Source organism: Diorhabda carinulata, chromosome 3, assembly GCF_026250575.1.
Source record: "Diorhabda carinulata isolate Delta chromosome 3, icDioCari1.1, whole genome shotgun sequence".
Classification (NCBI taxonomy): domain Eukaryota; kingdom Metazoa; phylum Arthropoda; class Insecta; order Coleoptera; family Chrysomelidae; genus Diorhabda; species Diorhabda carinulata.
In genome coordinates, this window is record NC_079462.1 from 13322634 (window position 1) to 13344600 (window position 21967).

At 32.6% G+C, this 21967-nt stretch overlaps 1 protein-coding gene across 5 annotated transcripts; it reads right to left on the minus strand.

The window, feature by feature from the left end:
• Positions 1-4782: 4782 nt before the first annotated feature.
• Positions 4783-19454, minus strand: LOC130891591 (putative uncharacterized protein DDB_G0282133). 5 transcript variants are annotated; one of them, XM_057796421.1, is made up of 4 exons: positions 19187-19426; positions 17963-18016; positions 17391-17504; positions 4783-11704 (listed from the first exon to the last, which is right to left on the minus strand). In XM_057796421.1, exon 4 carries the CDS (start codon positions 11689-11691, stop codon positions 5035-5037), a length of 6657 nt encoding a protein of 2218 aa, XP_057652404.1. In that variant the 5' UTR covers positions 11692-11704; positions 17391-17504; positions 17963-18016; positions 19187-19426; the 3' UTR covers positions 4783-5034. The 5 variants fall into 5 exon arrangements, with proteins under 5 accessions (XP_057652404.1, XP_057652405.1, XP_057652403.1 ...); XM_057796422.1 differs by lacking the exon at positions 17963-18016 and adding an exon at positions 18741-18966; XM_057796420.1 differs by lacking the exon at positions 17963-18016 and having other exon boundaries at positions 19187-19454.
• Positions 19455-21967: the final 2513 nt, after the last annotated feature.

Here is a 21967-nt window from a genome sequence, read left to right on the forward strand (position 1 = left end):
GTTTCACAGTCGACTGGAATTATTCCCTAAATGACAAGTTTGCAGTATTGAAAGTGAGAAAAAAGGGAATATAACTAATCAATCTGTGTATATTTGTTTAAATATTATTGTTCCCATCAATAAATTATGCTTATTTTGTTTGTTTTATTAAATTGTGTTTATTTAAATTTTGTACACAATAATTTGATAGAACTACATACTATATGCTTTAAAGCCAAACTACCCATGTGTCAAGCCTGAAAAATAGGCCCTGATGCCAATAGGCTAGTTGACAAAATTTAGAAATTAGTTTAAAACTATAGCTTATCATCTATTTCACACAAGAAACATATTATTTTAAGAAAAATAGATTTTTTACGTTAGTATTTTGAGTTTTTAGAAATGAAGTAACTGCTAATTGAATAAGAATTTTTTTGTTCTTCACATAATACTAACATATAAGTTTTAACATTGCTGACTTCCAATATACAAAAGTAGTTGTTGATTGCAAAAAATTTTTCTAGCATAACGGCATGAATTTTGGGCAAATTACTGCAGTTTGCTTTGTTACTCCATGGTTCCATAGGCAAATTATACCTGTCTTTCAAGATTAAACTAGAAATGAACTTGAATAATTTAACAATAAATGCTGAAAACTTGATATAACCTGGTCACTTTATATGAAAAAGTTGTTTTTTTATTTACTAATTATCATAGTTAATCATTAGAAACTCAAAGACATCCGATTTATTACTAGTGGAAACAAGCCTAGCCTGCCTAGAGTTCACTTTAGCCTTGGTCCGCCACTGGTGGCGAGCTAGATTAGAGCTTAACGCAAAACAGAATTAATTTAACAAACTTCTGGTTTTATTTTTTCTCAGTTTTTATTCATTTTTCTCACATTTCACTTCCGCTACCTCTACCTAGCACAAATTAAAAGCACTCCGAAACATGGCGAACGATTCCGCTAGGGTTGTACAACAAACAGTTGCACAACGGTTTCGTCCGCTGAATTCGACCAATATCTCTGTGATAAATTGAACTTACGTTGAATCGTCAAATCTACTATATTATAGTATAGTTAAATAAATTTAATGTATACTAAAATGAATCTTATAAATTAAGTTTTGTTAATATTTCATTATCTAATATGCAGTCTGAGGGTAAAATTCTTTGGACTTGAAATATCTTGGGTAGCCTGTAAGGATTTAGTATTTTTTAATATTTTTGCTTTTCAGATTTTTGATAAACTAACTTTGGTATATTTTTGTTAACAAATCCGCGATATGGGTCCTGGAGCCGGTCCTGTCCGATTTTACTGGAACTCTAAAATTCGGCAAAGGGGCGCGGCACGCTTGATGTACGTTTGATATACCCGGAATTTGTTTAATGTTTTTTTATGAAATTTTTCGTCATAACAGGCAATTTGTTTATAATGGTTGTTTTGAATTAATTTCTAAGAACGGTTTTTTAATTATTTGTTTTCGTTCGTTTTCTTTTAGAATTTTATAGAATTCTAGAAATGTCTACGGTATTTGTATACTATACTACAAACAAATTACTCCAGGAGGAAAAAATTCGTATTGGATTATTTAGCTGCAAAAGCTAAAGAGAGAATAACATTTCTTCTGATGCTGGAGGGCAGGACACGTGGCCAAAAACTGTACTGACCAGGACAGAAAACAGCTCTGCAGAAAAAGTGGTAATTGCGGCCATTACAGAAAAGAGTGTCCACACAATGAGCAGTGTCATTTTTATATCACAGGATACACACTACAAACAATGAGTGTTCGATATACCGAAAGGAAGTTAACAAGGCCGATTATAAATCATCAATAATGATAAGTCCTGCAGATTAACATAGGCAGGAGACAAGGCGCTCACGATTTATTGTTATGAGCTATAGTAGACGATAGCATCGACCTACTAGTACTTAGTGATCCCAACAAAAATTTAAACTGGTACAGCGTTGAAGATGCGGATGCGGCAATTGGAATAAAAAGTTGAGATTAACAATATACTAGTGTATTGCTACTACATATTTCCAAATACAGGAAGGATGCTTTTAACCATTTCCTAAATCAATAATATGGGTCTCAGTCGTGGATGACAAAAGAGGCGCTGTACTCGTGGAGTGGGCTCCATAGTTTAATTTCACTATTATTAACAGAGATAGTACCCCTATATTTTCTCGGGGCGGCAGCATCTTGTTTATTGATATAACCCTGGCGTCTTGTATACTAGCAAACAGAGTATGTAACAGAGTATGCGACAGCGAAAATCTCTCTGGTACTTCCAAAGCATACGATAACAGAACAAAGAGAATACCGCTTGAAATTATTCAAAGCATAGCCATAAATGTCACAGAAAAATTTTTGGCTAAGAACCAAGAGTTACTAACCCTGGATATACTCCCAAAGATATGGAAGACTGCTGGGAAAACTACTTGAACATCCCCATCACCCATCAACGCCCTTAAACAAGTAATGGGTAAAGTGGAAGGAATCGAAAGCTATGCTTACTGGCCAATTCAGATTTCGTAACGCCTTTTTTGGATTTGTTGGATATGCTCATGACCTAGCCGTTTTTGATTAGAGCCAAAACTGAAAATGTTCTAGTGTAGATATATCAAGAATATCTGAATGGATGCGGAACTAAAAACTCCAGCTGGCTCCAGATATAACAGAGGCGATTTTGTTGGTAGACACAAAACGGGCAAAACTAATCACCATAGATATCTTGGATTCAGAAATTAGCACACTCAAAGAACTGAAATATCTATACATTTTCTTTGATCAGGGGGCCAAAATATGGCGACAAGCAGACACAACTAAAAAGTTCTATGTAATTTGCTACAAGCTAGAATAAGGCCAGTGTCTAACACCAGAAAGATTTTGAGTTCCATTCAATCATACTTTATGCCGCTTCTATCTGGAGTGAAATTTTCAGAGTAAAAAATGTTATATTTATACTTTTTAAAATACAGAGAAAACTGCTCCTTCACAACGGTCTTCACAGAGGCCCTGTTAGTAATAGCTAATATTGTTCCGATAGACATTCAAGTAGACGATAGAAGTAGAACACATAGAACAAATAAAGGCTACAGAGAGGAAGACATCTCTGAAAATGAAGCAGAATAGAAGGACTCACACATACAATGACATGACATAACCTGACACAGCTTATGACGGGCCACGGATGTTTTGAGCAATATTTTCGTCACTTTGAAATCAGGATCTTGCATTATTGTTTCAAATGTGACGATGGGAACATATCATATTCAAATGTTATAAGTAGAGCACCGAACGAAGAGACGTCGAAAATAGAAGTAGAACTTTTTGTAGGTAGGAAGAAACAATAAACAGATGTCTTATTTAGAAGATTTCTCCTCCGTTACAAAAAAGATATTCCAAGCTTTCGAATACTTTTGTATTTATTATCAAGTACTAAAATTATTATGAAAGTACAATAAAAAAATATGTATATAAGTATGACAATATTGAAATTACTTACATTAATTATAAAGGATTTGACTGTACGCTATTTCAATATTATGTCTATTTCAATATTATGTGAATTCTGGAAACTTTAGAAGTAACTCATTTTATATATAGAAAAGGCGTATGAATAGGTAAAATAGTACATTCAGAATTATTTTTGCTATTTGGTCTTCTGTCAGATGTGTTAGATAGAATTCGTTTTAAAAGATATGAAGGATACGAGTTTCCATTAAAAAGTTTGTACAATAATTTCAGGTTCTTTTTTCATGAAATATTGGATTAGAAATTTTAAGGACTTTATTTTTCACCTGCTTTATTGAATTAATCTTAGTGTTTCTTGAATGGTATGAACGATAAATTTTATATCTACTAGAAATTATTGGTTTTTTATAAGAGCCGATCAAAAATTCATCGTCTTCGTTTTTTATAAATTTGGTCGAAATGATAATGGTATCAATAAAAAAACCTAAATTTAAATAACCTTAGTGTAATCTATGCATATATTTTAGACTGTGAAAAAGCATATTCTTTGAAATTTTGCAACTAGACAACAAATCTAAACTCAAAAGATATACAAGACAGTGAAAACTTGAGTCACATTTATGATAAATTATTTAATCACTAATTTGTTATTCTCTGATATTGTTATCTGCACAATCCTTGCAATTCTACCGAAGAGAGGAAACCTACGGAAATGAGTAAGTTGGAGAGTATTGGTATCGGCTGTATTTTAGATAGTAGGGATGTTTACTTTTACTTTTATTACTATTTTTGCAAATTCCCTTTTTAGGTAGAGTTTCAAGTAGTGGGTAGAGTACGTAACAATTGACAATGAGAAGCATGAGATCAAGAAAAAGATATGAACATGGGCAGCATTCTACAAATTGTAAGACGTTTCAAAATCACCAATGTATTTAAAGAGGAAGGTGTAGTTGTTACATTATGTAGACCAGTACTTACGTATGGAGCAGATGTATGAGGTATCCACATAAGACTGAATACTAGAATAACTGCTGTTGTATATTTGTTGAGAAACGGCCTTAGCAAAATGAACGGACGTTGGATAGACCAAATGAATATAGGAATAGTAACTAAGACAAGATACTCTCAGATGCAGCTGTCATACCTCCTATTGGTCAGATGACCTGAAGAGGTTTCAAGGAAACTGGATCCAAGTGGTATGGGACTGAGAAGGGTTGCTTACGTCTAGAAATTCACCTCGCAGGCTGGTTGATGACTGTTTAGTAAAAAGAAGAGAAGCAACGGTTAAGAGAGATAAGGAAAAGGTATATTGTAAACACTATTAAGAAAGAGAGCATTTAATTATTTAAATAATGAACTTAAAACATTTTGCACCTTATTTCAAATAGTTATAATTTATATTGAACGAGAATGTCGCGTAATTCTGGTTTCAATTTGGAAATTAAATATCATTTTTAGGTGAGACAGTTTCCATATTTTCCCACAACCTTAATTCGATAGCATCTTCATTAACTGGCCTGCTTTCTTTTTCCAAAGCGGCCTTTTCTTTAGATTGTGCTCCTTCACGATAAAATTAATCATTTTGGTTATGTGCCTTTTCCAAAGCGACCCAGTCATCGTTGTTGTAGAATTGTTTTTCAGCATTATCACCAAATATATTCACATTTTTTCTAAAAATATCATTACAAAGGCAGACATCCAGTACAGGTTTTTCATTTTTCTGCTCTACATCATCCGCTACAGTGGTTCTAGTTTTTTCAAGATTTTTGAACTCAACTCTGTCGATGACTTTAAGGTTGTTTTGAAAAATATTGCTCAAATTTTTCATTTCACTTTCAGTTGTTTCATTATTGGTATCTTTTTCTTCGTTATCTGACGTGTTCGCATCATAATCGGATTGATAGTTGTTGGGATTGCTATTCTGATTATTAGCACTATCAAATTCTTCAATATTTTTACAAGGACAGTCATCACTTTTTTCGAGACATTTAATATTTCCAACTTCTTCTATTTGTTCATGAGCTGAAGATTTGCTAACTATGGTAAAATCATTCTTGACTTGTAGATTTTCTGCTATATTCTTGTATTCATAAGGTTGATTCAATGCTTCGTCATTAAATTCAGTGTTTTCTATTCGACAAGAGCAATATTCAGTATCACCGTAATCGTGAGAGTAATCCTTTTGTAGTTTATTTCGATCAGATTCACTTTTATTCATACTCTCATAGGTATTAAATTCACTAATATAACGTGGATCATTACCTCCAGAATCCGCTATATGTTTTTCTTCTTCCTTTTGTTGGGATATATCATCACAAACGTATGGTTCAACTTGCGATTTATGTAGTTTTTCTTTTAGATTACCATAGTCGTAACATTCTATTTCGACAAGTTTATTTTGACACAAGCATTTTCCACTAATTTTTTCACTTAAATTTTCATGTAAGTTACATTCGCTTATGCGACAAGGTACATCACCTACATGAATCTCATCATCTCCGTTTTCATTCTCTTTACACATATCTTTACATATATAGTGCTGAACTTCATATTCAATTTTAGTAGTTTTCAAATTACCGTAGTCACATAACTTTTGAGTTTGATCTACATTTGATGCATTTTTAATCATACTTTCATAGATGTTGTACTCACTAATAGGACAAGGACGATCTTCATCGATAACTCCATTTATAACTTCATTTTCGTAATCATCTCTACACATATTCTTGCAAATATATTGTTTAATTGGTAACTCTTGTTTTTTTCCTTTCAGATTACCGTAGTCATAACATTCCTTTGTTTGGATTTCATCTCGACAGGAACATTTGTTAGTGCTCATTTGATCTTCAATTTTATTTACATCAACGGGATTAGAACCATTCTCTTTCTCTTCTTTTTCTTCTATTCTAGTAAGAACTTGAGATATACTTTGGCCGTCATCTTTTTTTGGCTCTAGAATACTATAAGTGCTTTCAATCATTTCATGTGGAGCATAACCTGTTGGTCGTCTTTGTTTTAGTTTGCTTCCCACTTCTGTTAATTCATTTATGTCGCAATCTTGGTCACTTTTTAAATGTGATGGAGGGCATACGAATTCTACTGATCTTCTTGATCTTTGACTTCCGTCATAACTTTGGCCTCTTACATAATTTTTCATGTTTTCTTCATTTTTCTTTTCTGCATTAACGATAGGTACATTAAGAATTATAGAAGTATCAGATTTATTATTTTTATTGTCTATTTCGTTCAGATCTTGTTTACTATAAAAAACCGCACTATCTTCTGGCCAAGATTCGTTAATTTCCATTGGGTTATCACTTAATAAAGGAATTTGAGCCTTTTCTGCAATGATCTTTTTTTCAGAACTTGGTTTATTGTATGAATATTTTCTACTGGTATTGGGAACTTTATTTTTCTTTAACTGTGTAGAAGTGTCTGAGCATTCACATATTCTAGTTTCCATGGGATTGGAGTTTTTACTACTTTTCCTCCTCGATGCATTGGTCGTGCATGTGCAATAATCATCTTCTTTATAGCTTGTGAACTCTTTAATGTTTCGTTTATTTGATTGTTGATTACCTATACATTTACATATTAAATAACAAGATCCCTGTTGGATTTTATCTATTTGACTTTTATTTGATTTTGGTATCCTCTTAATTCTACATTTTGACAATTTGGAGTTACTGGTCTTTTTAATAACTACATTGGTATTGAAATTGTCATTCACTAACTTTTGATTTTTATCAGCTGATGATTCAAATATACTTTGTTTTGATTGGCGCTTAGGTTGTTTTAATGGGTGACTACGACTTGATTGATCCTCACGAGAATTAGGAACTGATTGAGCTTTACTTTTATTAGAGAGATTGCTCTGATTATGAACTGAATGCTCCTCATGTGTATCAAGCATTAGTTCATTTTCACTTTGAGGTGACAATTGTTCAAAATTTCCATTTTTGCTTACATTACCTTGTGTTTGTGAATTTTGACTAGGGTTTGTATTATTTGGTACTATATTAGAGCCACTTCGATACAAGCTGAACTTTTTGGAAATAATTGAAGCTTCACGTTCCTTTTCCTGAACTGTCTCGTTTACAGTCGAATTATTCTCATTAGATTGAGCAACGGGTTTGGGAATACTAGGTAAATTATTTTCGTCATTTGTTAGTTTGACCGTAATTTGTTCGATGTAGGGGCATGTACAATCAGTATCGTTGACGTTTGTTGTTGTATCAACAATTTGATTTAGTTTTGATTTGGAAATATTTTTCATCAAATCTGTATTATCATCTGGGAATTCACTTATCACAAACGGTGTCAAGTTATTATCTAGATTAGAAGTTCTGCTCACGTTATTATAATCAGTGGCAATATTTTCATCCCATACCGAGTTTCTCTTTGCAGATACTGTGTGCAAAATTTTATCGTCAATAGAACTATCTACATATGTATTCATATACTCACTAGTTTGTTGCTTCGGTATTGTACTGCTCCTTGGTTGAGGTTCATATATACTATCTTTCTTCGAGGTTACACTCTTCCGTGAAACATTATTTTCAGCATTGTTATCCATATTTGCATTGAAATAACCACTGGTTCGCTTTTGGCTTATGGTACTCTCTATTGGTTGAGGTTCATATATGCTAGTTTTCCTAGAGGCAACACTCTTCCGTGAAATATTATCTTCAGCATTATTATCCATATTTTCATTGAAATAACCACTTGTTCGCTTTTGGCTTATGGTACTCTCTATTTGTTGAGGTTCATATATACTAGTTTTCCTAGAGGCAACACTCTTCCGTGAAATATTATCTTCAGCATTATTATCCAAATTTTTTTTGAAGTAATCACTGGTTCGTTTTTGACTTATGGTACTCTCTATTGGTTGAGGTTCATATATACTAGTTTTTTTCAAAGCTACACTCTTCCTTGAAATATTATCTTCAGCATTATTATCCATATTTGCATTGAAATAACCACTAGTTCGCTTTTGGCTTATGGTACTCTCTATTGGTTGAGGTTCATATATACTAGTTTTTTTCAAAGCTACACTCTTCCTTGAAATATTATCTTCAGCAATATTATCCATATTTGCATTGAAATAACCACTTGTTCGCTTTTGGCTTATGGTACTCTCTATTGGTTGAGGTTCATATATACTAGTTTTTTTCAAAGCTACACTCTTCCTTGAAATATTATCTTCAGCATTATTATCCATATTTGCATTGAAATAACCACTAGTTCGCTTTTGGCTTATGGTACTCTCTATTTGTTGGGGTTCATATATGCTAGTTTTCCTAGAGGCAATACTCTTCCGTGAAATATTATCTTCAGCATTATTATCCATATTTTCATTGAAATAACCACTTGTTCGCTTTTGGCTTATGGTACTCTCTATTTGTTGAGGTTCATATATACTAGTTTTCCTAGAGGCAACACTCTTCCGTGAAATATTATCTTCAGCATTATTATCCATATTTTCATTGAAATAATCACTTGTTCGCTTTTGGCTTATGGTACTCTCTATTTGTTGAGGTTCATATATACTAGTTTTCCTAGAGGCAACACTCTTCCGTGAAATATTATCTTCAGCATTATTATCCAAATTTTTTTTGAAGTAATCACTGGTTCGTTTTTGACTTATGGTACTCTCTATTGGTTGAGGTTCATATATGCTAGTCTTCCTAGAGGCAACACTCTTCCGTAAAATATTATCTTCAGCATTATTATCCATATTTTCATTGAAATAACCACTTGTTCGCTTTTGGCTTATGGTACTCTCTATTTGTTGGGGTTCATATATGCTAGTTTTCCTAGAGGCAACACTCTTCCGTGAAATATTATCTTCAGCGTTATCATCCATATTTGCATTAAAATACTCACTGGGTAGTTGGGTACTATCTATTTGTTGAGGTTCATCTATATTTTTTTTGGAAATAAAATTACTATCCAAACATACATTGAAATTTATATTAGAGCAATTACAGGTTTGTTTCTTACTTGCTGCACTCTCTTTTTGATGGGGATCAGAAATATTATCTTTTGTCGAAGACTTCGACTTATTTTGATTTATGGACTGTTTCGAAATTGTAATATTATTTTGTTGGGGAGGTAGTTCATTTTCATTTTCTTCAGGTGTACAACTATACTCAATCGAAGTAACATAATCATAAGAACCTAATTCTGACTCAATTTTAAGTCCATCTTTATGATTTATATCCACATTAACATTATCATTTTGTTCATAACCTTCATTCATATAGTCAGCCTCATCTCTATTTTCTTGACAGAAACATAATTTTATTGGAATCTTATTTCCATTTTGACTTTTGTAACTATTTATATTTTTTAAGTACAAACATCCACAAATTTCAGATTCATCCTTATCTACATTATCGTTGGCGGCATCTGATACATGACTCGTAAATGTTTTTGAGCACCATTTCTTATTATTTGGATCGAAAGTAGTCAGAAGAATTGACTGTTGCTTGCAAATTATACATTCACAAGTAGATGCAACATTTTTTTTTCGAGAATCAGTATCTCTTTCGTCGTTAAAAAATAGATAGTTACCCCTAAAATAATGAGGTTGGTGGTCATTTTCTACTTTATTTGTTCTCTGGTAGCTTGAACATACTTGTTTTTTAGGTTCCATCTTATTTTTGTTCGATTTACTGTTTCTAACATTATTGACATTACAAATAAAATTTCCATTTTTTCGACTTGGTCGTTTATAGGATTCAGGGGAGGATTTTCTCAAACATTCATTATTCTCGGTATCAAATTGCTCCAAATTGACACACATCTCTTGACACATACACTTCTTATGGTCATTATTTTTATTTCTTTTTCCGTACGAGCTTGGTCGATTTTCATTAACCACGAAATTTTCAAAAAGTTTTGGACAAGGAATCGGCTCATAATGACTCTGTTTACTCTCTTCAATATTGCAATAATCACAGATATGATCATTTTGATTTTTTACATATGTTTCTTGGCACGAGCACGAGGTGGAACTGATTCTATTTCTATCAATTTTGCTATCTGTGTTTTTGTAGACATGTGGCTGTTCCTTATCATGATACTCAATAAATCTTTGATCAATTCCAGTGCTTCTTCCCACTCCCTCTCGATTTTCCTGAGTTAGATCTTTGTATAAACATTTCCTGCAATAATTTTTTCGTTGAGTTGACATATTATCATCCTTAGGTTGCTTGATATTCGAACAATAACAGCAAATCGTTCGTGTAGTATTCTTTTTTTGTCCATCTCTTTTGTCGTAATATCCAGAAACTGGTCTATTATATTGAGTTTTTGTACGAATCTCATTTCGTACTCTTTCTTCAATTCCACATCTATAACATTTTTGATCGGTTTTATTGCTATCAGAATAACTCTCATTTGCTTCGTTATTGTCATCATTTATATTCTCGCAATTTTCTTTAGTGCAGAAATTACTTTTAATTTTTCCACAATTGCTACATACATTTGGAATATTTGCAGTTTTGTAATCCTTGTTCTCCATATTTTCATAAACATTATTTTCTTTGGATTTGGGATCATATGAGGGAGTTGAAGTATAATATTGTGTTTTATTTGTGTCATTTTCAAAATTTAAATTTGGATTTTTCTCTTCTTCTCCATCGCTACTATCATCTTCTATTTCATTTTCGTCATACTCTGTTTCTTCATATTGCTCCTTGTCCTCAAGATTAGTAATTTCTTGATTTTGTCCGATGACATCATAGTTATGATCACTCGAGGTATCTTTGGTTTTATTGTATTTAGGACATGTATGAAAAGTTATTCGTCTGTTTTTACATTTCTGAACTGAAGAATTTCCTTCTGGATAGTACAGTATTTGTTCCAAATCGTCAATGTCATCATGATCTGTAATACGTTTATCAGCTTCATATGGTTCTTGTAGTAATCTTTCATTTTCTTGACATGGCATACAAATTACATTGTCCATTTTGTTTCGACGCTTTCCTTTATTTTTACATTTAATCTTTTTCTTTGGTTTATTATATACCTCTGAATAACTTTTTTGGTTGTTTTCAAAGCAACTACCGAGTTTACATTCTCCTTCCACATTCATGTTCATTGATTGATTTTCACACGACGATTTTTTAGCGTAATGACTTGAGCATCGTAGTGAACACATCCAAGCAACCAAATTTTTTGGAATACCTGCACACCTGGGAGTGTAATTATGCGTTGTAGTCATTTTCCATTGATACCTGAAAATATTTGCAAAATTAACGAAAAATAGAACATTGGCATAACCGACTGCTTGCAACTTTTCTATTATTTTTATCTGTACAATTTCTGATAAAAATTGAAAATTTCTCTTTTTTCATATTTCTATCATCTAGTATTTGACATAATTTTTTGACTTAATTTAATATCAAGTGATATTTCATATTGGAATGTCATGAAAATATGAGATTTATATTCAATTCAATTAATTATAATGGTGTACAGAACTACTTTGGCTCACAATACATTCAAACTTTATTCATTAACGTTCGACGTAAGACGTCTTGTACCAATTACGTTGAACAGCTGAGGTAGCTGCTAGAGTGAGTAATTGGTCCGGTAAAGAAAAAGTAGTGAACTTGACCAATTCACTGCGAGGAGATGCCTTGGATGTACTCCAGACGATACCTCTCGAAGAAACTGATGACTGGTTAGACATGCGATATGGTTACAAACACCTGTACCAATCGCAGCTGAAGAGCCGAACCCAAAATCGTGACGAAATTCTTCAAGAGTATGAAGTAGAAATTGCTTGAGTTGTCCGATTCGCTTATCTATCAGCACCAGAGAACATAATGGAATGTTTGGGCATTTAGTCATTCATTGATGGTCTGCCTGACCATAATATGTAGAGGACACTTCGATGAACCGACCCGAAAACCTTTGTAGTTAACCTAACTGTTGTTATATGAAGCAGCCACGATGGCTTCATATAAAAAAGTCTGAACCATACATGAATAGAGTGACGAGAGCCAACTATACCAAACCGTCAATTTGATAAAAAGTATGGCTGAGAAAAAGCCAAGGAAGATTCGATGCTGGAAATGTGGAGAGCTAGAGAAGGTATAGAGTTGATGCTAGTGTCCCAGAACAGGAACACGAAAACTAGAACGTAAGTGCTGATGACCATCCAAAAAGGAAACCAGGGTTAGATCGTGCGAACCAAACGACGACAACCGATTCGAACAAATGATATCAATAGCTAGGCGGTCGGGGATATGGGATAAATTACCCCAAATGGGGTAAAAAGGAAATTTTTGGGGGTAAAAATGAAACTTTTGTGAGTTAGAAGTATATATATTTAATTTGCTATTTTATAAACCTGTTAGTATTTTTTTCAATTTAAACAATTTAGCGATATTTGCAGGCCACGCCATCTAGAGTGTTCTCGAGTTATATCTTTGCGCAGTAAAGCACAGCCCCGGCTACCTGCTCAGTCCGTGCCATGCAGTCAAGATACAAATACATTGCCGAGAGTCAGAGAGCGAGTTTTTACTAGTTAGTTGCTAACAAGACCACCATTTATCATTAATCATCGATATATCGATCAAGGTAAGCCGCAATTTGAAAATTTAAGTAGTATTTTACAACTATTATTTTCTGTCTCCATTCAGATGGCAGCAAATAGAAAAAGAGCATACCAAGACGAATTCCTTAATTACGGTTTTACACAAATAGAAGACAATGGTACAATGAAACCACAGTGTGTTGTATGTATGAAGGTATTGCCTTCATAATCTTTCAAAAAAGTCAATTGAAGAAACATTTAGATAATTTGCATTCACACCTGTCTTCCAAACCGCGAGAATACTTTGCAAATTTAGAAATATCTGTTTAAGACAAAGATTGAATAGCAACTTTTTTGGTACATTTGATCCGCGTTCAGCATCAAGGAGTAGCCTGGTTGATTGCTAGAAATAAGAAACCATACACTATTGGTGAAGATTTGGTTAAACCAGCTGCTGTAAAAATGGCAGAGATTATGTGTGGTTAAAAAGAAGCGAATAAACTGAATTCAGTGTCCTTTTTTTTCTATAACTCTCGATCTTGTTACGCCAATGACTATTTAGCTGATTGTAATGGTTTACACAGTCTGAACATACTGTTTTACAGTCTTCGAGAGAGGGTTATAGGAGAATTATTTTCTTTATAATATGAGACAGTAAGCTGAAACGTCATTCGTTGTTGCTTCATCAATTTCAAATTCTATTCTTAAAACAATGCAAACAGATTGGATAACTTCTTTTTGTCTTGAATGAACAATCAATGTGTACCAAAGAAGCATTATCCTCCAATTCTTGTGGAGTGAAAATAGGTTGGTTAATTTGAAGATTGAAATAGGACTCTTGAAATTCGGAGAACATCTCATACAAGAAGACAAATCTATTTATATTGAAATATAAGTTCAGATCGTGATATGGATACCTATCTGAATTGAGAAATATACGCAACTTTGTCAGTTTGCAATGATCAAAATTACTTATGTCCTTTATAACTTCTCCTCTTCTTTTGAAAGGCTGCGATAACATGCTTTGGAGCTTAAATATTCATACTCGTTTTAACAGCCCAAGTATGTCTTGTAGAATTGTTTAGTGAAGAATATTCCACAATTTGCCAGGAGCGTAATTTGAGCGGCAAATATTTATTACTTATTATCTAATACGGACGTAGTTTATGTCTGACGTGTGGTACATTCCAATATAATTTACTTATTTCGACATCTGGCTTCTCAGTTTCATCGGAACTTATTATTTGCATCAGTATCATCATTCGTACGGATTAATATCAGATCCTGTTCCATATTCATGACAATTTCTTTAAAATCGGATAAAAATCGAAATGGTATACAAACATTGAAATTGCCATGTGCGTCAACCAAAACCCTTTCACTCTTTATTTTTGGAAACCATCCGGCGTTTCTCATGAGAATACTCTCATTTTCATTCACAGGTAGTTTCTTATTGTCGAAACAAAACCTACATCGGGGTGATTTGTACACTTGTTTTTGAATGTAACCCCACCAAAAAAATCCATTTTTGTAGGGTACGGTGAACGAGGTGGCCATTTAAGGGGTCCTCGTCTACCTATCCGTCGTCCGGGAAATTCATTATTTAAATGTGTATTGATCAGTTGGGTATGATGAACTGGTGCGCTATGGGCCTACGACATGATTCCCAATTATTTCACCACATATATTTAATGACCCCTTTGTCTAACAGATAGTCCTTATACAATGCGGTTGACCTGTTGCATAATAGAAATTGTATCTATTAACAAACCCAGTTTTATGAAATGTTGCTTCATCGGCAAATAATACAAAATTGAAAAAATGTCTGCTTTGCTGAATTTGTTCTTGAGCCCAATCATAGAAGGTTAACCGCTTTTCATAATCATCATTCAATAGTTCCTGCATTCGACGTATATGGTAATTATGCATTTTGTTCTTAGATAGAATTTTTTGGTTAGTACAACTTATGTCGGTTTGTTTTGATATTTCCCGTGTCAAGATATGAACCGTAACCTTTAACATTACGGTCATCTCGTTGTCCTGTTACATTGTATTCTTCAACCTTTTGCTTTTTTCGTAAGCTACACTACCAGTTCTGGTATCGTTGAAGTCAATTTTCCAATGTCTCTTTTCTTGACTGTGCGAGTGAACAGTTCTTATCACGGGCACCCACTACAAAAATCATATCTGTCAATTCTTGTATCAGAAAATTCATGATCTCAATTACTTCCTCGTTCTTTGTAATACTAGATATTGCTTCCTGAAAACATGTGTATGTTTTTAAAAATAATGTAAGTACTCCAACTTAATTGCGATATTAATAAACGTATGAATTAACAGAGTGATCGTCTTCAAAATTTTGATGCAACAATGTATTGAAGTATCACAATTCATAAGAGGAAACGAAGAATGAAGTTCGGATTTCCAGTAAATAATCAAATAGCTTTAACTTTCTTACTGTTATATATGGAGTGTAGAGAAGGAGTAACGTCTCTGGGTTAAAAAATGTGAGCTGATTTTTGATGGGAAAATAGGTGGCGCTGATTATAGAGGGTATTCGCTTGAATTTTACGCGCTGATTTGAAAATAACTGTATAGTAATGCTTCAAATAATGCACCGTGATAATGAAATTAGTAGTATTAAAATAATGAAACGATTAACAAAACAGAATCTCGTTAAATTAACTTTATTATTTAGCTATTTATTTGGTTTAGATAATACATATATTCTAATATGAAAAAAAAGTAGAATCATGTAACAATAATGAAATAGTATAAAAAAAACATTTTGGTTAATTAAAATAAAATATTGAATTTTATCCGTAACTAATATAATAATTATAGCGATATAATTAGATCAATAAAAATAATAGAATAATAAAAAAAAATATTTCGGTTCATAATAAATTAAAAATAAAATATTGAACTTCATTAGCAACTAATATAATAGTTATAGTCATATAAAATATCAATAAGAATAATAAAATAATTGAAAATAAAACATTTTGGTTCATAGAAATAAAATATTGAACTCTATCCGCAACAAATATAATAATTATAGTTTTGTTAAAATATCATTGGTAATTAGGTTATGCAAGCAGGTACAGAAATATATCAAGTTCTTAATAAAAAATAAAAATCTAATAAGATATTAAGGATTACACAGCTTTTCACATGAATATAATCAAACGTCAGTCACAACTTTGATAATTTCTTATACATTTTACTTTTATTTTTTTTTTCTATATGCTCCTAGTTAAATGTTTTGGCCAAGAAATGTCCTCTCATGGTTAAATAATAAATAATAATCTCTCTTGTTAACAATAGAGAATGTTCGAGGCAACCAATTTTGGGCAATTGAATTTGAGTAATTCGATCAAAAATCATTTGTATAGTATTCCCTTCAATTCCCTTTTTCCCAACAACATCCAAAACTGTATTTTCTAACCGGCGAGTTAATTCAAACAATACCTGACTGGGATATGCTAGGCCGCCATACAAGGATAGTTCGTTGATTAATTCATTTTGTTGATTCTCTTCTACCGATCCAGCCGAAGATAAAGAATCAAAACAATTTTTGCAGAATTTTTTACTATTTTTTTAATATTTTTAAACGTTGTTTAATTCTTTTCACCACCTACATAATATTCTGTTTTCGTTAGTTTATAGAATCTGAAGCTAGTTTCAGATATAGTAAGTGTCTAACTTCAGATCTCAATCCCATAGTACAATCAGCGCCACGTATTATCCCTACAGAATTCAGACCATATTTTAAACGCACCGTCCATAAGAGACGTTACTCCTTATCTACACTCCATACTGTTATAGTAATCATATAGGAAATAGATAAATGAGTAAGTGCGGTCGAGATGAAACCACAAATAAAATATAATAGACTAATATCAATTCACATGAAAGAATTATTGTATTCGGACGATCTGCTAATAGTCGTTAATATAAAGGAAAAATTGCAAAACAGAATAAAAAAATGGCATGATAAAATGAAAAAGTATGGCTTACAGTTACAGATAAATACATAAGAGACTAAAATAAGAATATCCAAATGGTCTTTGAAAACGTCAGGCATTCTGTGCTGATGTAGTGCTAGCAGTCAACAGTGTATTTAGTATTTACATAGGTCATTATCAACTTTAGACTGATAACTATATTATTTACCTATTAAAATTATAATTTTGTTCAACTACCATTTCCTCACATCCCATTTTCTAAAAATACTAATCCACCTTTATCTTTCATTATTATTTTCAAGTACTTTAACTGCTGCTTTAGAAAATAATCATAGATGGACTGACTGGATTATGAGACAAGAACTTCATCGTCTTACAATTTATTGTATATCTTATATATTATTACATTACCAGCTTAATCCGCATGAATTCCATATGAGTCGCTTCCAATGTTTTCATACTTCAAGTTAAAATTTGAGGTGGTCCGTATTTCAAGTGGATATGATAAGGATGAGAATTTTCTTTCTGAAATAATATTTTCATAATTTTTATTTTTTACTAGGAATAGATCATACGACTTTCAGACTATTATAGTGATGCAAGTATTTATTAAGTACAACTTGTGAGATTTACGTTCTGTAGTTTCGTTTACTTTTTTCTGAGCATATATACGTATTCAGAATTACAAGAAAACCAACAGCAGTACCAACAAGTTGCAGAGCAAAACGTCAAGAGAATTGCAGAACAGAACAACTTTGCAGTTTTTTGGGATTGGCTCGGCGTAATCATGATTGATTTTTTGTATAAGGGTAAAACAATAACTGGAGATTACTATTCGCCATTACTGACCACTCTACGGGAAAAAGTTAAATAGAAAAGACGCGTAAAGCTATCCAAAAGTGTTTTGTTTTTGCAGGACAACGCCCCTGCACACAAATCTCATATTGCCATGCAAAAAATTCGTGATTTAGGGTTTGAATTACCAGAACACCTCCTTATTCACTTTGGCTCCATCCGACCATCATTTCTTTCCTCAACTGAAAAAAAGTTCAAAAGGTCATAAATTATTTTCCAACGACGAGGTAATAAAAGCTGTGGAGGTCTGGTTTGCAGAGCAAGAAGAAACATTTTTTTTGGAAAGGTCTAGAGACGTTGCAGGTTCGCTGTAATAAATGTATCCAATTAAGAGGAGAATATGTTGAGTAATAAAATATTTTGACATAGAAATTTTGTGTGGTTCTATAGTAGGCTAAGAATTTTTCAAGATATCCTCGTATATTTTTTTTCCAGTTTTACGACTGTGTTCAGACTCTGATTAAGTTTATTCTTACATCTACATCAATTAAACCACATTATGAAAGAATATCGAATCCAAATTTGCCCTGATAACAAACGAGATCTAAAAACTGCATTTTCTCAATCATCTATACCGATTTTTGAAAAGTGTACTGGAATCTGCAAGATTCCGGATGCAGGCATTTTACGGTAAATCACTCGGAAAAACACTGCAAAAAAACATCTTGTCGATCACTTGTGCGAGTGTGTGTGTCGCCGCAGATGTGATAAATCAAACATTTATCCCTTTATCCAGCTTTTACAGGATATCAACTATCTCTATTCAGATGTTAATTTTGCAGTTAAAATATTTTCTTTGCATATTTCAACATTAAATAGTTCAAATTATTATACATTACATCTCACATGTATTAGGGGTTTATTATAATGAAGCAATTCAGTAGCCATACATAGTTTCATATTCACCTTGAAAATACGAAAAATACAAATTTGTAGCGTAAATAAGAATATGTTCTTATGACATAATGACTGAATAACTGACTTCATGGCGATTCGCAGTCATCGGGACCGACAGATGCGTAATCAGTGCTCTGAAAAACGTAAGTATACCAAGTTTCAGTCCAATCACTGGTAGACGGTATTCGGAAGTTGAGCCTAGGATTCATTGAAGCTGGAAACCACTCAGTCTGAGCTAGAAAGTTTTAGAGAACTTCAAATAAACAAAGAAGTATTTGATAATACATTAAAAGGAATAATAAATCTAAATCTTTTAATATCAATGAAGGAGGTATCTAATTTGGGAAGGATTTTCTGCCCTTTCTTGACGACGATAAATACAAATATGAGGAGATGTGTACTCACGATGTACTGTTTTGACTTTGTTCTAAATATGATTTCATATTAAAACTCACCTTTATATATACGCTCCTTGTTGTATCAACGGAAAAAATGTATCAGTTTTGAATTTTGTCTTGAATAATTTTAGTTTACAAATCTGCAATAAATTTTATGATAATGATCATGCCTCTCCGAATAATTAAATGTAGAAATTTACTTAAGATGGATAATCATTTTTATTTTAAATGGTATGTTATTTATGTCTGAATGTTTTATACATAAAATTTATTTGACAAATTGTTTGACATGTCCTGGTTTATGATCCGATCACTCCAATTGACATTTACACTGATTTCATATTAAAACTCACCTTTATATATACGCTCCTTGTTGTATCAACGGAAAAAATGTATCAGTTTTGAATTTTGTCTTGAATAATTTTAGTTTACAAATCTGCAATAAATTTTATGATAATGATCATGCCTCTCCGAATAATTAAATGTAGAAATTTACTTAAGATGGATAATCATTTTTATTTTAAATGGTATGTTATTTATGTCTGAATGTTTTATACATAAAATTTATTTGACAAATTGTTTGACATGTCCTGGTTTATGATCCGATCACTCCAATTGACATTTACACTGATGTCATATACTTGATGTGGCCACTATTAGCTAGCCGTGGACGTAGATATTTTTACTAGTTAACATATCCTGTCAAAGTATTTTTAGTGCAGTAAATGTATTACTATTGACACAAATTCAATTAAGGACGTTCCTAAAAGGATGACTTTGTAAGAAACCTTCGAGAAAATTTGAACAAATATATTTATTAATAATTTCAAACAACGATACACAAAATTTTAGAAAGTTTTATATCATCCTTCAGTTCTGGTGCTCATGCAATGAAGTAAAAAGTTCAATCAACTTGCTAACGACAATTGAACTAAGTTTACTACATCTCAGAATTTCTGGATTGATAGAGAAGTAATAATTTGACGGCTTGGTTGGCTGAAGAAGCGAGATCAATAACTTTCTTCAGGCATCAATTCATCTCTAGAAAGTAACAGTTTATTGAACATGGGTTTGAGAAGTAAATATATAATTTGATTTGTTTTACCTAGTTCATATAAAATATAGACACCTAATATATTCCTTAGGAATATTGAAAACTTATCCTTGGTCCATCGAGAGTATCAACGACATAAGCAAACAAATTCTCTTTTAGAAGCCATGACAAATAAATGAAGATAGTGCCTCAAAATATATACAATTCTTATTAATCAAAATATCAATTGACCAAATAAACACATATACAACATAAACTGTTCAATCAGATGAAAAACACAAAGGATATTTATTAAAAAACACGTCACAATTTCAACAACAGTGTAACAAACTACTTGTAAAATGGTCGCGACGAAGTATGCACACTGAGAATAGTTCTTGGAGGAAACGTTTGCTTGTAGTTTCTTTTTTTTATTTGAGGAGAATTGAGAACAAGAATGGACGAATACATGATGAATTGGTTCACTCGAATCTTCAAGTTGCCAGCGACAGAATGAAAAAACTTTACAACACGAAAGCCACATACTTAATCATGAAAAGGATCAATGATTTCATCTATCGCATATGCAAGATTCCCAATGGCAATCCCAAATTAGTCCACCAAAATCGACTAGCGCCATTTGAAGGAGACCACGACTTACTGAAAGGACTGAATCAGTTGCGAAACGAGCTTAATCCTGCTTTCGTAGATTCCATGGATGATTGTTCACTTTACTGGAAAATAAGAAACTGTCTTTCGTAAAAAGTTTGGTTAAGTTTAGAGATACTTGAAGAGCAGATCCCAGCTCCCGGCAAGACGCTGAGATTCAAACACGATTCGCGGTACATCTTTTACCTGATAATTAAAAATGAGTTTCAAGATCAATCAACCTACCGTGATTTGTGGGAAACGCTTCAAAACCTCCGCGATCATATGTTGGAAGCCAACGTGAAGCAACTATGACCAAGTAATAGATATTAGATAGCGAGTAACCAGTTGGAATGGCGAGTCGTCAGGCACATGGTAGAGATGATGTTCGAAGATACAAAGGATCACATATTAATTTTCAGCTATTCCCCCCATCATTAGTACTTGGAAACGGTTATTTCTATATGACCGGAAAGTGTAGGAATGGGTCCAGTCTCAGCTATCCATGAGTTCAAGGAGGCAAGGAGAAATGTTACGAGCAAGTTCGCAAAATGTGTCTTTAAGCCGCTTGTCTAAGAAATTTAATTAAAAATATGAGTTATCTAAAAGTACGGAACAAAGAAATCGTTGTTCATATTGCAATATAAATGTGTCCATCTTCTGGAGGCATACGTTGCTTCGGTGGTAAAGCGTATAGTAGATATATCAGCTGTATATATCAAATAAAGTATAGGTCCCAAAACTATGTGTATGCATCATCGTGTTCAAGTAAAAAGGGTCTGTTCTTACCGAGGAAATAATTGAATTAAAAGATTTAAAAACGTAATAAAAAACAACATCAATCTCAACAAAGCAGCAGAATTCGATCTGATAATGAATTAATAGTCTTACTTGGACCTACCTAGAGATTTTCAGTAATCGAAGAATGTGATGATACTATATAAAACGAGAATCTAACAGCTATAGGAGTGATCAATAAGATGTTGTGTTTAACACATCGGGATATTGACTAGTAAACTAAACAGTGTATTTAATAAAAAAATTAGTATTAGTAAATAGTATACTCTCTATAACTATATAGTGTATAAATAACTTACGAGGATACACTGTATGTACATATGTGTGTGTGTGTGTGCGCAATCCCACACTTGTTTTGT